Source organism: Phycodurus eques, chromosome 11, assembly GCF_024500275.1.
Source record: "Phycodurus eques isolate BA_2022a chromosome 11, UOR_Pequ_1.1, whole genome shotgun sequence".
NCBI lineage: Eukaryota > Metazoa > Chordata > Actinopteri > Syngnathiformes > Syngnathidae > Phycodurus > Phycodurus eques.
The window spans coordinates 28370791-28387642 of NC_084535.1; the positions used below are offsets into that span (position 1 = coordinate 28370791).

General features: G+C 41.9%; 1 protein-coding gene across 1 annotated transcript in view; it reads left to right on the forward strand.

The window, feature by feature from the left end:
* The window catches only part of piezo1 (piezo type mechanosensitive ion channel component 1 (Er blood group)), a 190040-nt gene that overhangs the window by 95554 nt on the left and 77634 nt on the right, over positions 1–16852 (forward strand). The window contains 12 exon segments of the mRNA XM_061691070.1: positions 961–1063; positions 1968–2152; positions 3191–3339; positions 3485–3643; positions 5336–5433; positions 9296–9462; positions 9996–10172; positions 12976–13101; positions 13663–13863; positions 14040–14244; positions 15213–15317; positions 16689–16845. Coding sequence (XP_061547054.1) covers positions 961–1063; positions 1968–2152; positions 3191–3339; positions 3485–3643; positions 5336–5433; positions 9296–9462; positions 9996–10172; positions 12976–13101; positions 13663–13863; positions 14040–14244; positions 15213–15317; positions 16689–16845 — 1832 coding nt within the window.

Consider the following 16852-nt stretch of genomic DNA (forward strand, 5'->3'; position numbering starts at 1 on the left):
TTTCTTGTGTATTGCTCCATAACTCTGGCGTAACTTCTCTGAGATGCGTAGCCTTGCTAAAAGCAGCAAGCCATTCTCTTATCCAAGGACATTCCCAAGAAAGATACGACAGCTGGCCGGGTAGCTGGTAGGAATCTTCTGCTTCTGGAAATGTACTGAATCTGACTGAAGGACCTTGCTTCTAATGTGTTTTTTCGAGTTTGGGTTTCAGAGAGAGTCTTCCCCTCTCTCTCACCTCTCCCGCTTGTCTCTTTGTTTATATCATGTAAATAGCTCTTTGTATTAAAAACAAAACCGTAAGAGGTGTTACTCTACCAGGTGGCATATTTTTAATGATGAATAAGGTGTAATTTGAACCTTTCTATTGTTAGAAGTGCCTTGTGTCACTGTGAGACCCAGTCCGCCCCCGATAAAGGATGGCGTGCTGCAACGGACTCCTTTTCAAAACAAATGCGAATTTACGGGTGCCTGAATCTAAATGAGCAGCCCATGCAATTCAAACCAGGTACAAGTTGATTGATTGATTGTAGTTGACATCGCTATCATGTTGTTGTTCTCCCGAACTGTAGAAATACATCCAAGAGGCAGGAAAGCAAAGACTGTGAATACTTACGTGCATTTGATTTCTGAGTTTTTTGTTTGCTTTCCCCCCCCCCCATAAATTAGCACGAATCTCAAATAATCTTTGTGGAGAATTGTGAGGATTTTTAAAATCCATTTTGGAATAAGGCTGTAACATTGAGAAAAAAAGAGCACAGTGCAAATATCCATTGTGGTTCTCTTACGTTCATATATTTCTGCAGTTAGATTGGACTCCGCTTTTGAGTGCAATTCTGTTTTCAAACAGGTTCTGTATTTTGCTGGTTAGTATTTTCAATTTCCTGTGAATTTACTCATTTGCCTCCATTCTCACGTTGTCATTGCTTTCCATCTTTTTTTTGTTTTTTTCTCTCCCTTCAGCTCCTGTTCACTTCAACCTTCTGGCTTTTAGTACATCAGTCAGTTAAGGAAAACTTCAGCAAGAGGAGATCAAGGGCAACGCCACTAGAAGTGACTGCAACAGGTTATTTTGAACATGTTAATAAGTACATGTTGAAATTGAAAAAGACGGTCAAAACTTTCTCACGGCATTGAATCGATCGCAACTGGACTGTTCTCTTTGTCTTAGAAGACGTTTCGCCTCTCATCCGAGCAGGTTTCATCTGTTCACGCAACGAGGCTTAATTAGGACGCACGAGCCAGTGTCAGCGTAAATGTGCTGTCGTGTTTGTTGGATTTCTCTCGAAGCATCGTGTGCCTAAGACACGCTTGCCGTCTGGGACGTACTTAACACTAAAGCAAAAGTAGTTCCAAAGGCCAGATTCGAAGGGCGGTGAAGGATTTCCGATATCAGGAGGATCTATTGAACAAGCCATGTTGCCACAGCGCGTTAGCCTCTGTCTCAGCAGCCTGGGGTGCATTCGGAAATATTCTCCGAGCAGAGTGGATCTGCACTCAACAATGGGGACGAAAGGCGGAGTAGCTTAGCACAGCTTCTCATCGTCGGAGGTTGATAGAAAATGACATATATATATATATATATATATATATATATATATATGTGTGTGTGTGTGTAACAACGAGTCCCTACAGTTTATCGTCACGGAGTACAGATAAGTCATCCTCAGCTATATGACGGTTGTTACTTCGCTGTCACACTATATTTCAGATTTTGATTTTATTTTATATATATATATATATATATATATATATATATATATATAAGTAAGAATGTCTTCTTGTTTTATCGTTTTTGACACTTCATTGATGGCATGAACACCATTTGATATGTCATCCTGCAATAAAATGGGATTAGTTTAAGGTAAAAAAAAAAAAAAAGAAAATGTCACAATGAATGCATGGATTTTTCTTTCTTGTGTTTTGTCATATTTACGTTCCTATTCTCTTCTACCTTTCTGAACTACAAGAGCTCGAGTCCACAAATGATGAATCCGTGCTAAAGGTCCTGGGAGGCATGGTGCTGAGTTTTTATGCCAAATATTGGATCTATGTGTGCGGTGGCATGTTCCTCATGGTCTCTTTTGTGGGAAAACTTGTTGGATACAAGATCGTCTACATGCTGCTTTTCCTGCTCTGCCTCTGTTTTTATCAGGTTGGAATACGAGAACGGTTTACGATTTGTGGTTCACTGTGTTTTTTTAAATGGTCTGCAATTACATGACATTGCATTATTGCAAATTATCAAGCATATGCCTTTTTTTGTTGTTGTTCATTTTCCTAAATGGTCAATGCGATTTACATTGAATACATTGTTTTCATCAAGAGCTTCTATAATATTCAGGGCTTTAGTATAAAAACAACAACATGATGACAACCATGTTTAATGTTTTTGAAAAATTACTGAGATACAACTTTTACAAGAAAACCAAACCAAAAGGTTTGAAAGGATTCTGGAAATATAATTTTGTATTTCTGTTATTGCAGTACACACAGCACAGAGATGCTCTTTTTTTTTTTTAACAGATGCGGAACATAATTTTGACCTGCCGTAAAAATATCTTCTCCGCGATCCAGATCCACTCGATTTACATGTTACCGTTAGAGCCTTTCTTTTCCCTCTTGTTTTGTCAAAAACAAACAAACCAAAATCCTGAATAAGGCAAACAAATATAGAATAGAATTTTAAAACAATGATGTCTTCTCTAATACATATCGATTTTAAAAGAATAACAATAATTCAAAAAAATAATAACAATAAACCTTTAACATGTTCGAAATCTGAAAATCGGTTTCATAAACATATGCTGAAAGGCATTTAAATGAAGTGTTGGAGTTTGTAATATAAAAAAAACCGAATGCCAATATTTTCACTTTGAGTGCAAATGAATTTTGCCTCCGAATATCGGTTAAAAAAAAAAAAGATGATTATTTTTTTTTTCCGAATTGACTGGATTACTGTGTGGTGACAATGCATTCATCACGTTTTACATCAAGATCTCACACATGTCAAAAATGATTACGTAGAACAATATACAACAATATAATAATATAATTCCATACTAATATAATAATGTATGAAATGTTACAGTCTCAAAAGTTTTGTTGTTGCTGCTTATTTCCTATCTTCATCATCATTGCTCCATAATCCCTCCCCAAAATCTTATCGATGGCCGATCTTTATATTTTGAAGGTATACTATTCTATCTGGAGGCGTCTTTTGAAGCTCTTCTGGTGGCTTGTTGTGGCCTACACCATGTTGGTGCTGATCTCCATCTACACATACCAGTTTGAAGACTTCCCTGATTATTGGAGGAATTTTACTGGACTCACAGAACAACAGTATGGTCTTGCCTTAGACTGTACACTGTCTTCTTTTTCCTCTGTTTTGTTTTAACCGTAGCCAATACAACAAGTCGCACTATTAACGTAAGTACCGTATGTAAGTCAAATAAATATGGTCTAATCAGGTCCCTTGTCTTCTAAGGCTTGCGGCAATCGGTCTGGAGACGTTTGCCCTCTCAGAGCTCTTCACTAATATTCTGATCCCTGGATTCTTCCTGCTGGCCTGTATTCTGCAGCTACACTATTTCCACAAACCCTTCATGAGAATCACTGACCCCGAACATGTTACACCAATTCACCGGTAACCCGCCAGTAAATGACTGACTCTGCTATTTTATAGACGCACGTAACGATTGACCGATTATTATGGCAAAGATGTACAAGTTACTGAATCCCCAGTCCCTCGTGGTATTGGTGCATCAGTGCGTGAGCTATTATTTTCCAATAAATTCCAATGTGTAAATTGGGTGAATCGGGCCACAGTGTAAACATGAAGCCCATTCATTTTTAAAGTATCATTTCGCAGTCTAAACTGTCGTATATAAATAAAGTTCAAACTCGGTAGAAATAATCAAGCTTTGAAGACATGTAACTGACATAATGGCGAAAGAACAGGAAGGTGTTGGCAGAGAGGCGCTTTCACCGAGTGGAGTGTTAGTTCCACCCATCCATTTTCAACACCGCTTATCCCGGTTAGTGTCGCTGGAGCCCATCCCAGCTGACTTCGGACAAAAGGCGGACTACGCCCTGAAAGGGTGCAGGGCACATATAGACACAGACAACCGTCCGCACTCACATTTACACTCACGCCGTCACTGAGTGGGAACTGAACCCACGCTGCCCGCACCGAAGTCAGGCGAGTGTACCGCGACGCCAAATTAAGTGTGTTTGTCGACAAGCAACTAAATGGGTCATCACATAATTTGATCAGTAACAATAAAGACACTTGCAAAATAATGCATACGCACATATTGGTAAATGTCTCCCATGCTGCAACAGCCATGCTTAAAGGCCTGTTTATAGAAGGTTTTGATGATTTCAAGTTTTAGGCATTCATCGTAAAGGCAATCCTTATTGATGGCGCCAATGGTGGCGGCCTACTGAAATACACTTCTTGCATCATGGTAGAGACATAAACGGCTCAATTGTTTCCCTTCAAACTCTATGGATATAAGTGCATAAATAATCCTAACTACTCATTGAACCCATCACACTCTTTATACAATCGTAATAACACGCAATAATGTTGACACAAAAATGGACCATTTGTAAATGAACCAAAGAAAGGGAATCGAAGGACACGTTGATGCATTTGCCTTTGTTCTCCTGGAAAATGCAGAGGAAGCAATATCAGAAAAACACTATATAGCCAACAATGTCGTTAGCCTCTTCAGAAATCATCTTGTCAAAAATCATGAAACTTCATTGGGGACACATAGCGGTAAAGACATTGAAAAATGTCACTTCAGAATATTTGCTTTTCTCAGAAACAATTGCTACCATTCAAATGATCGCAACTGCCAATAATTCAAATCCTCATACCAGTTCAGTGAGGTATGTCTTTACCGTTACTGATCAAATGACATGAAAATGACCTGTATCGTGAGTTTTGAACACGGGCGTTATTGTTAGCAGGAGTGACTGGTGAACGACTGTTTTGCATAATGTCCGTTGCTGGTGGCAAATGGCTTGTGAGAGGCCACATTACTCAGCTTGGGAGAAAATCTTTGAGGGAGGGATGACAGGACGTTGTTTTACGCTGACAACAGGTGAAGTCGCAAACCTCCTCCCGTGTTAAGAAAGGGCCGTTCCGGTTTGACATAGATTGCTTCCTTCGCTCCTTTCCTGTTTTGACATTGTTGTCCTTGAAGGAATTATCATTTCAAATGTAAATGAACTGCTGACTCTGGACATGAAAATGGGGAGGGGGGGTTAGTCTGTGCGTCCATAGTTTTCTCCCTCCTATAATATGTATATTTTCTTCTGCCTCCAGAAAACGCAGCTGTGACCAGACCGGTTCAACTCATGTTGGAATGGTCTCCGACTTGGAAGAAGTGTTAACCGATATTATCGATGAATCGGACAATAAAGGTATAAAAAAAAGTATTTGATCTCATTTTGTCAAAATACTAAACTACTGCATTTTTTAAATTGGTTAAAAATGTGTTAGAAAGGTTTTTGTCCCCCCAAAATGTATTCAGAGGTTTGTTTGTGTTAATCTATTAGTGAGACGTGCTAGTATCTACGATGGGAAGTCAAAAAGTAATGAGCCCAATTTTCCTCTAGCTTTATTAGCTTTATTGCAATAGAAAGGCAATACACGCATAAAAATACAGCCCAAAAAGTGAGGATTTCATCGCTACTTTAAAAAAAAACCACACAATTTTTAAACCTGTCCTGTTCAGCTGCATGGCCTTGCAGAATGGTGGATTTTTATGCCTTTGTGCTGGTACAGTTTTGCTAACCTGTGTTGTTATAAGTGATTCCAGCACAAGTAATTTAAGTCTATCGTGTTTCTATCGAACTTATTAGTGAATTAACACCATATCACATGCATGTTAGTCAACTGGTGTACGGAGTTGCTGAGCCGGCATATCAAGGAAGAACCGGCCAGAACCGGGACCGACGCCCTGGCCCCCCGGAACTGCCCAAACCCCAAAATACCAGGCCCAAGGCCACAGTCCGCCCACCCCGAAGAAGAAGCGGCGAAAACCAACAGAGAAGAACGCGCACGAAAACGCGCCAACTCCCCAAGCACGCCCCAACCATGACCAGCCGCCCCAGCGCAACACCCGGAACAAGACCATACCGCGCAAAGGAGGCCTCCATAATAACGTGCAGCGCCCGACGGGCCCCGAGCCCCAGCTCACACCCCACGGAACCCCAGTGAAGCCAACTCCCAGTCAACTGGGCTAGCGAAACCACAAAACACGTCCATGCCAACACCAAGACAGCTACCAAGGCAAACGGCCGGCAGCACCCCCGCACCGACGGTCCTCAGCGGCGATATAGCGATCTATAATCTTCTCTGATCAATGCGTCGACCCGAGTGCTATTCCCAGGATTAACCGCTGAAGATGGCCTGCCTGCCTGCCTGCCTGCCTGCCTGGTTTTATGTCGCGGAGGTCACTCAAAGAAGTCTCTTGTTCTTCGCCTTTGAACCTGGACAACAACTTTTTGCTGTGTTGTAGCCTATTACAAATTTCCATACTCATTTTGCAACCTTTTGAAAATGTTTAGTGGTGGTTCCCCTTCCAAAGCAAGAAATTCAATCACAGCTCTCTGCTTCTCACAGGCATCCAAAAATTATGTCATTTCCAAAATGGCTGACAGGAAGAGTACAGGCTTAAATAAATCTTATTTTAAGTAAACATTCAAACAAGTATTGAACCTTTCAGGAAAAATAATATTAGTAGGTTAAATTAAATTATGTTCATTACTTACAGTGCTGTGAAAAGTATTGGCCCCCTTCTCAAATTCTTATATTTTTGCGTAGTTTCCCCACTTTAATATTTAATATTAATAGTTTAAGAGAATGTTAATATAAGACAGAAACAGTGTGGAGTGGCCGGCCTACAAAGATTACCTCAAGAGAACAGCAATGACTGCTCCAGGAAGCCACAAAGGAACTCAGGACAACTTCCAAAGAACTGCAGGCCTTCCTTGCCTCAGTTTAATGTACGTGTTCATGACACAAAAACAAGGAAGAAACTGGGCAAAAATGGATGCCACGGCAGAGCTTCAAGGCGAAAACTACTGCTTACCAAAAAGAACATAAAGGCTTGTCTTACTTTTGGAAAAAACAAAAAACAAAACAACACCACCTGAATGATTCCCATGACTTTTGGGTGTATATTATGTGGACTGACGAGATGAAAGTGGCGGCACGGTGGCCGACTGAAAGGCGTTAGCACATCTGCCTCACAGTTCTGAGGACTGGGCTTCAAACCCCGGCCCCGCCTGTGTGGAGTTTGCATGTTATCCTCTTGCCTGCGTGGGTGTTCTCCGGGTACTCCGGTTTCCTCCCACATCCCAAACACATGCGTGGTAGGTTCATTGAAGACTCTAAATTGCCCATAGGTGTGAATGTAAGCACGAATGGTTGTTTGTTTCTATGTGCCCTGCGATTGGCTGGCGACCGGTTCAGGGTAAAACCCGCCTCCCGCCCAAAGACAGCTGGGATAGGCTGCAGCATGCCGGTGACCGTAGTGAGGATGTGCAGTACAGAAAATGGATGGATGGATGAAGATGAAAGTTGAGCGTTTTGGAGGGTGTGTGTCTCGTTACATCTGCCATAAATGTAGCACTGCATTTCAGAAAAAGAACATCATACCAATCGTCAAACATGGTGGTGGTAGTGTGATGGTCTTGGGCTGCTTCGCTCCTTCAGGACCTGGACAACTTGCTGTGATTGATGGAACCGCAAATTCTGCTCTGACAGAAAATCCTGAAGGAGAATGTTCAGCCATCAGTTTGTGACCTCAAGCTGAAACCCACTTGGGTTCTGCAGCAGGATTAACGATCCAAAGCACACCAGCAAGTCAACTTCTGAATGGCTTAAGAAAAGGAAAATGGTTTTGTCGTGGCCTAGTCAGAGTCCAGGCTTGAATGCTTAAAAAGGCCGTTCATGCTGGAAAGCCCTCCATTTTTTGCTGAATTCAAACAATTCTGATATTTACATTCGTTTGATGATCTTAAACATTAAAGTGGGGAAGCAAACTATGCAAAAATGTAAGGATTTGAGAAGGGGGGGACAATACTTTGTCAATACTGACAGCCCCTCATAATTCTACGACCTTAAAAGATCGATGCCAAACTGCATCTAAAGCACTGACACGAAAAATGTTGTGCTTCCATTGGGATATTGGTTATCGATATACCGTATTTTTATGTTGATATTTGGTTTCGATCTGTTTGTCTATGCTTGGACTTCAATAAGCCTGATTGATATTTCTTTCAATCAGCCTCTCTCACGCCATCCTGACAGCTGTAGCACAACTATTGAATGTATCATGGGGAATCCATTTGACACATCTCTTTATTGTAGGGTCACCAGGATTCTATAACATTTCTTTGCCTTTGTCTGCAGTCTTACAATCTACCATTTCTTTGGTACCTGGCTAGCACATGTCCTTTGCCGTTCTCTGAGAGGATATGAAGCCTAAAGTGTGTGGGTTGTTTTTTCTTCGTCTTTTGTACGCACAATGCATAAATGGGGCTGAAGCTGTTTTTGATTGGTTTGCAACTTTGCCAATTTTGATTGAGGAAATGACATCATGTGGGGTGTTCAGGTGGTGAGGTCATTCAACTCAATCTTTATCCACATGACAATACCTTTGTCAGCTCTCAGGCACATTTTGGCCAATCAGAAGCCTGAAAAAGCAGCACCTGATGACGTCCATGACTCAATACAGTGAGATATTTAATGTACATACAGTATAGTGTATATATTATGTTTGAAATCACATCATCAAAACAAAACGCAAGGCAAAATGCCATGAGACACATTCGACACACTGTCGTTAACTAAAGTTTAAATCTGTAGGATAATGTTACACATTTAAAATGGCACACGCCCAAAACGCTGTTGTCCCCATCTGTTGACCGACCCCTGCTTCTTTTTCTCTTCTGGTCCTGCATGCCTCTTTCTTTCAGTAGCTTCCCATTCGTCACTCGTTTTGATCTGTTTTTCTCCCCTTTTGTCATTTATAGATCAACTTTATGCATATGTGTGTACCACTTCTCAATTCCCCCATTGCAGCATAACGAGGAAAAGGAGCACTAAAATAAGTGTGTTTTGATAAGCGTAGTTTGATATTCTGTGTCCATCAATAGTGACATTGCATGATAAAGTGTAGCTTCCTCTTGTCTCTGGGAAATATTTTTTCTGTTGGATGTTTTGAATCATCCTTCTTTTCCGAATTATTTCTGACCCGTTTCCTTTTATTTCCAGCGGAATTTCTGCCCAGCAAGTGGGGTCTGGTGATGGACAGATTACTGGTTCTGTTCAAAAAGTTCTCAGACATGATCACCAAAGGTCAAGTCATTCTCTGGACTCTTCTGGAGCTTCACATCATTAAAATGGTGGCGTTCTACGCTGTGTGGGTTGCACTTGAAGAGGTAAGCAGAGAAAACTGGATGTTGGCGAACTAAAATCCGATTATGGAACGCATCCTACACACCTGATTTGAAATGATTTTGAGCTTTACACACCAACAGTCAACTAGATCTACTTTGTTTTAACAGTCATGTAAAGTTGTATCTTGTACCACTGCTTATTCGGCAGACTTAATGAGCGATGCATAATACGACAAACATTAGGTACTGTAACTGCTATGGAACCTCCAAAGTCGAACGAAATCTGGACGCTGCGATGCAATGACATTTTTGAAGTCAGATTTTAAAATGCTTAATAGTCATCAAGTAAAATGCTGTACATAAATTAGCCACTGTTAATATTAAATGGTTAAAACAAAAGCCTTTTTTGGGGGGTGGGGGGTTCCGGTCCATGCCTGCGTGACAGATTGCTTGTGCAGGCAATATAGCGAATTGAGGCTTCAGGGGAAAAGCTGTTTACAAAAGGCCATCCTAGGACCAGCAATAATATTAAAAATGCATTCAACCCAAGTCTTTTTGTTTTCTGTTCGTTATAGCCATCTGTGTTTAACCTGGTCCTGGTGGTGCTGTGGTCTTTGGCCATGCCATTTAGTCGCTTCAGACCGATGGCTTCCAGTCTGTCCACAATTTGGGTGTGTGTCATCATCATGTGTAAAATGCTGTACCAGCTTAGTGTTGTGAGCCCTACTGAGTACTCCAACAACTGCAGTTTGGTAAGTCTCGCATGCACTTGCTTACCTGCTAACCAATACTTGTCACATGCACGTCATATTTAATTTCACCGTTGACATATGTACAGTATAAACTGTATGTACTATGAATACACCACATTGCATCGGTGTAATTTATGGGGGGACAGAGGGGACATGTCCCCTGCACTTTTTCAGAGGGCAGTTTTATACGAAGAGTAGATACACCAGCGTGCTGCAGCAGCCCGGGTAAGCAACCTATCTACGTGGCAGCCATGTTGGGAAAGACGACGTTCATCGACCTATTCATATCGAGGGGCATGTGCGTTTCACCGCCGCCGGCCAAGATCAGTGCACTGTGGAACGAGACTCAAGGAAGCAGAACACAATGCTGCAGCCTGCAAAGACAGGCACGTTTCCAGATCCCTGTAGACAAATCTCTGACACGTTCGTGAGACAGCCTCCACCACCTCCTAACGTGACGTTCGCATTCCTGAGTCCGCTGTGACTGAGAAACAGGTGGAGGAGCGGCAAAAAGCCAAGGAGGACAGGCAGTGACAGAGGACAGTGACAGCCACGGATAGGGTGAGGGAGAGTCTGCAAGGGGAAGCTGAAGAAAGTCTAAGGCTATGTTCCCACTGCAGGTCAATTCAGATATTTTTGTCCAATATGACGTATCAGATTTTTTTCATGTCAATGTGCACAATACAATTCCATTTTCATCATATCTGACTCAGGCCTCGTTCATATGTCAATAGAAATCGGACATGTATCTGAGTGCAGTATCCGAATCAGAATCATCTTTATTTGCCGAGTATGTCCAAAAAACACACAAGGAATTTGTCTCCGGTAATTGGAGCCGCTCGAGTACGACTCCCATGACGAAACTCAGATGTCATCCCTTGCATCCCTAACATATCTAGCAAACGCAGTGATGTGGACCAGTCAGACCCAAGCGGTTTTCCATATTTAAATTCGGGAAAATGCGTGATCTCATCAGAGCAAAGCTCATTTGCATGTCGTATGATGAGAAATGTGACCGTCTCAAATGCCAAGCAGGAAAGACCACCTAGAATACTTTGAAAAAAGACCAACCAAAATTGTCATGCAAACCAGATATAAGGACATCAAAGATTATAAAAATAAATACTTTATAAATAAAAAATTAAACAGTAAAACAGGCATAAATGGGCACCTTTTAAGCTATTTCCAAGATCAAATGAGATTGAGCAATCTCTTAGTCGCAACATTCTCCATGTTCCATGTTTTCCTCTGTCCTTCCCCGACCGAGTTCCCCTCACCTCTCAGCCTTAAGACCGCTCCAAATTCATGCCCAACATGAAGACCCCCCTTCTGCACACTGGACCATATTCTCAGTCTGGCTTCCAATCACAACAGAGCACAGAAACAGCCTTCCTTAAAATCAACAGTGATCTCCCCTTCTCCTGAGATTCTGGACACCTCAGGATCCTCATCCGCCTCAACCTGACTGCAGTATTTGATACCATAATCCACAACATTCTCTTCAACCACCTCCAAACCTCCCTGAACAACAATAGTGCTACCCTCTCCTGGTTCAAATCATATCTCTCCAAGAGAAAACAATTTATTTAACTGCAATTTATTGAACAACTGCACCTCATCTCCTGTTCCTCTGTCTCAAGGCATCCCCCAGGGCCCAGTGCTTGGTCCTCTTTTGTTCATCCTCGACATCCTCCCCCTCTGAAACGTCATTTGTCATCATGGCCTCAATTTCCTCTGCCGATGACGTCCAGATTTACATCGCCACCAAATCCATCAACTCCTTAACCTACTCCACTTTAACCAACTGCCTCACCTTTATCAAATTCGGGATGCAAACCAACTTACTTCAGCTCAACTGCAAAAATCTATTATGTTAATCATTTGTTTATATCCCTTATCAAATGCTCCAATAGCTTCTACCTCTCCATCAAGAAAATTACCTTGCTCCCCTCCCCACAAATCTGCACCGTTGGAGTGATCTTTGACACCGGCCTATTCTTCAAGAGCCACACATCAGCCACGTCACAAAAACAGCTTTCTTTCACCTCAGGAACTTTTCCTGTCTTTGTTCATCACTCTCCTTCTCTGCAGCTGAAATCATGATCCATGCTTGACAATTGGAACAGCATCCTGTCTCAATAAACCAAAGTATATCCAGAACTCAGCTGTCCGTTTGATCACCCATATCCATTACTGTGAACACCTCACCCCCGTCCTCCAGAAACTCCACTGGCTCCCAATTCCCCGACGCATCCAGTTCAAAGTCCTTCTTCTCACTCACAAAGCCCTCCATAATCTGGGCCCCTCCTACCTCCCTGACCTCCTCCACCACCACGCTCCCTCTTGAAGCCTTAGATCCTCTGATGCCAACCTCCTCTCTCCACCTCACCAGATCATTAAGGGAACTAGGGGGGACAGAGCTCTCTCTATCTCTGCCCCCACTCTCTGGAACATACCCTTACTTTGGCTGTTCAGATCCCCCCACTTTCAAATAACCCCTCAAAACCAACCTTTTCTGTAAACCTTTGTCTTTTTTTTTTATTGTTTGAGATGATTTTGGTATTTTATATGTCAAGTGTCTTTGAGTAAAAGAAAGAAAAACGCTCTGTAAAATGTATATTTTTTTCTATCAACTTTCTGAGGTTATTTCTTTTTTTATTGAAAGGAACGAACATTTTGAAAAACGGAGCTAGGTAAAAGCTAAGGTAAAAGGTGACACAATGCTTCCCAGGTTTTGTTTGGTAGATGGGGTTCAAAGTTGTCGGTTGTCTTGCTTAACAGTTTCTTTCTTCTTTCCTAACAGCCACTTTTAAATGAAACCAACCTTTCAAAAATGGAAATAATGAACTCATCCCTGTATAAGGGACCAGTGGACCCTGCCAAATGGTTTGGCGTCAGGAAGGAACCTACGGTACTGGACTATAGCAAGGTATAGTGAGCCTAAAATACTGACTAACTTTAGCCCTGACCGTATGTCTATGGTCAGGGCTAAAGCCTGTCTACCTAATTTAGCCTGTCTGGCCAAATGTAGCCTGTCTACCACACAGGCTACATTTGACATGTGTGGCACATTCTGTCAAAGGTCTGTTAAAATCAACATGGAGCTGATATTTAAAGAAATCTCGGCATAGGTCACATTGGATCTATCCTCCAGAGGTAGATTTTACAGCCAAAATAATACTGGGCCTGATCACATCACTGCAAAGAAAACATATTCAAATATTTTGAGTCTCATATTGTAGGTAATAACCAAAACCTCCTCCTTGCTCTGTGTGATTGTCGGACCAAATAATAATTTAAAAAAAGATAAGCAGCTTCAAACACAATACACTGTTGCACATTAAACAACTACTAGCAATATTTTCATGTATACTGTATGGATGTCTTTTTTTGCCAGCTAATGATGTGATGTGATGTGATGTGATAGCAGCTAGCTATCACCATTTTTGGCATTCAAATAGTTTCATTCAATATTGACTTGTTTCTGCAGAACCATTTAGTAGTGCTGCTGTTGTTGGTGTTCGAGGCGACGGTGTATCGTCACCAGGCCCACCACTATCGTCAGCTGCAACGATCTCCCTCAAACATACCTGCTCTGTTCCCAGAAGTCACGAGGAACACTTTAGACCAAGGCCTCATACCCTGCTTCAAGTACCTGCTGAACTACACTTTCTACAAGTTTGGATTAGAGGTGACAGAGATATATCGTGAATTAACTTGTTCACAATGACTTCGATGACGTTTATTGTGCGAGCTGTGGTTCAAAAGAATGAAGAGTTTTGATGAGAGTCTGTCTCTGAAACCTTTTTTCAGAGCTTTTTTATTATATCGCAGTTCATCTCAAGAATATTCTTTTTTTATTTTAAGATATGCTTCCTGATGACTGTGAATGTGATTGGACAACGGATGAACTTCTTGGTGATAATCCATGGTTGTTGGTTGGTAGCCATCTTGGTGAGGCGACGTCGGGCAGCTATTGCAAGGATATGGCCAAGATATTGTGTCTTTCTGGCCATCTTCATGATCTATCAATATATACTGTGTGTGGGTATACCACCTGTTCTTTGTAAAGGTGAGCCTTTATGGAGTTGATACATAAGTACAATATTAAGTACATCTATAACATGATTTGCATGAATTAAAATACAACTTATGGAACTTATTCCAGGAGGCTGTTTTGAATGTATTTTCCCCCATAAAAGAGTAATGGATATTTTTCTACTCCAGCATTGAACCTTTGCCATCAGGAGTGATAATAATAATAATAACAATACAAAAAATAATTATAATAATAGCGGCCCATGTTCAGCTGAAGAAGGAGTCCTATCGGGCCTTTTTGGTCTGTGGGAGTCCTGAGGCAGCTGATGGGTAGCGGCTGGCCAAGCGGAATGGAGCTTTAGTGGTCGTGGAGGAAAAAAAACTCTGGGGTGGGAGGATTCCGGTGAGGCCACGGAGAACGACTTCCGGATGGCTTTGAGGAAATTCTGGTCCACCATCCGGCGTCTCAGGAGGGGGAAGCAGTGCACCATCAACACTGTGTATCGTGGGGATGGGGCGCTGCTGACCTCGACTCGAGACGTTGTGAGCCGGTGGGGAGAATACTTCGAAGACCTCCTCAATTCCACCGACACGCCTTCCCGTGAGGGAGCAGAGTCTGGGATCTCTGAGGGGGCGGTCTCCTATCTCTGGGGTTGAGGTCACAGAGGTGGTTAAAAAGCCCCTCGATTGCCTCATTCAACGGGAAGAGTGAGCTGCTTTGCCACAAGACGAGTGAACGACTGATTGGTATGCAGGACGGCCGTTTTACTAACCACACTGGGCAAAAATATAAAAATAACAACACTCTATTGTCGACCACTCCCAGGGAACACACCCACCGAGGCATAATTGAATTTAAAACTGAAGAATTATTTTGGATTAAAGGCAAAAACGTCTTCAACAAACAAGAACAGTGCAGTTGCCGATGTTATTCCTTTGTCTACTTGTACTTGTAGTAAGCATCTACAAATGTCGTGTTTTGTCTTTATTTTTCTGCTATAGATTACCCATGGCGGTGGAACACCCCACTTTTAATGAACTCGGCTCTTATTAAATGGCTTTATCTGCCAGACTTCTACACTGTGCCTAACTCCAAAAACCTGATAGGTGAGTTGGTTGTTCACTTGTTTTATGGGTCTGTGTGTGCAAGTGTATTTTTGTCCATTATTTCTTCATCAGTCAAATGGGCTTTATTCTGACTAATTCAATTCAGATTTGTTTTTCTGGTACCACGTAATTACAAGAAATATGTCCATCTCTCATAAACAATAGGGGTTGAACGACTTCAGATTTTTGGTAGTTGAAGCTAAGGTGATGTTGGTCAAGTCGAAGTTGACTCATCGATGACGTCGTTTTTTTGGTTTTTGGTCTCAACTCACTGTGTGTGACAATATAAAAAAAACAAAACAATGCTGTGCGAGTCTTCAAAGACAAGGTCGCTCCCTCCCTCACTCACTCACTCTCTCGACTGTTTCTGCACAGACCCCACTGCCCGACTTGTTCATCCAGTCACATTCAGGCACTTGCTCATCCAATCACATTCAGATACATTCAAGGTACAGATGTAATTTGTACAACTCTAAGACCAATTCATGCAACACAACTACAGGGTAGCTACTTGCTACAGTATATACTCATTGTATATCGTTTGAAAAAAAGAGGAGGGAATGTTTTTCCATAATTTATTGGAGCAAACTTTCAGTTGTGTTGTGTGGATTGTTGTTGTGCTTTTGATAAGATCCGACTGTCTTCGAGAACCTCAAGGGCTCCAGGCACGCAATCCCCTCTCTCTCCTTGCACTGGCAACAACATCGGACTCCGGTTCTTATTTACATGACAAACTTACTACAGTGGCTTGTCTCCATTTCATTTTGTAAGCAGAATACAAACAAACAAAGAATATAATGTCCTTCTTTTTATGGTTACAGGAGGGCATTTGGTGAATTGACTGACGTGAGGAATTGCGTCTCCCCGTCATTTAGCTTTAGCCTGTTCAAATGGACATGCATAGCACAATACACATACAGTATTTTAGGATAGACTTGCATATTTCACAAGTAACCGTGCTACCGTTACGCACACTTGAGGCCCCACTGCTAGTTTGCTAAGTGTACCCACCACTTGTTGATTTCAGGGAGGCGTCCGTGTCCAAATACGTGAGTGGCGATTAGTCGACCTCAAGCTATAACTGTCATGCGGAGTGGCAACGTCTACTGGTCGGTTCAACCCCTAACATACGCAATGCTTTAATAACAAAATGAACATAATTATGATTATTAACCATACAAAGAGAATGTATTAAGTCTTTCTTACCAATATGACAGCACTTTTTATTCCATTAAACATGTCAGTCCTTCGTGTTGGTCTAGCTGTTGATGATATCTTTATTTTTCAATGTGTCGTACAATACTAACACTACAATACTTTACGACAGTGGTTAATAATGCTTCATCCTAATGCTTTGTTTCTCTTCCACAGTGGACTTTGTTCTTCTGATTTGTACATCCCAGCAGTGGCAAGTGTTTAGGTGTGAGCACGTGGAGGAGTGGGTGGTTCTGGCTGGAGACAATACAGACAACCCCGATCCGATGGAAGGTCGACTGTTTAATCCTGCACCTAACTTCGTCAACTGCAGGTAAATC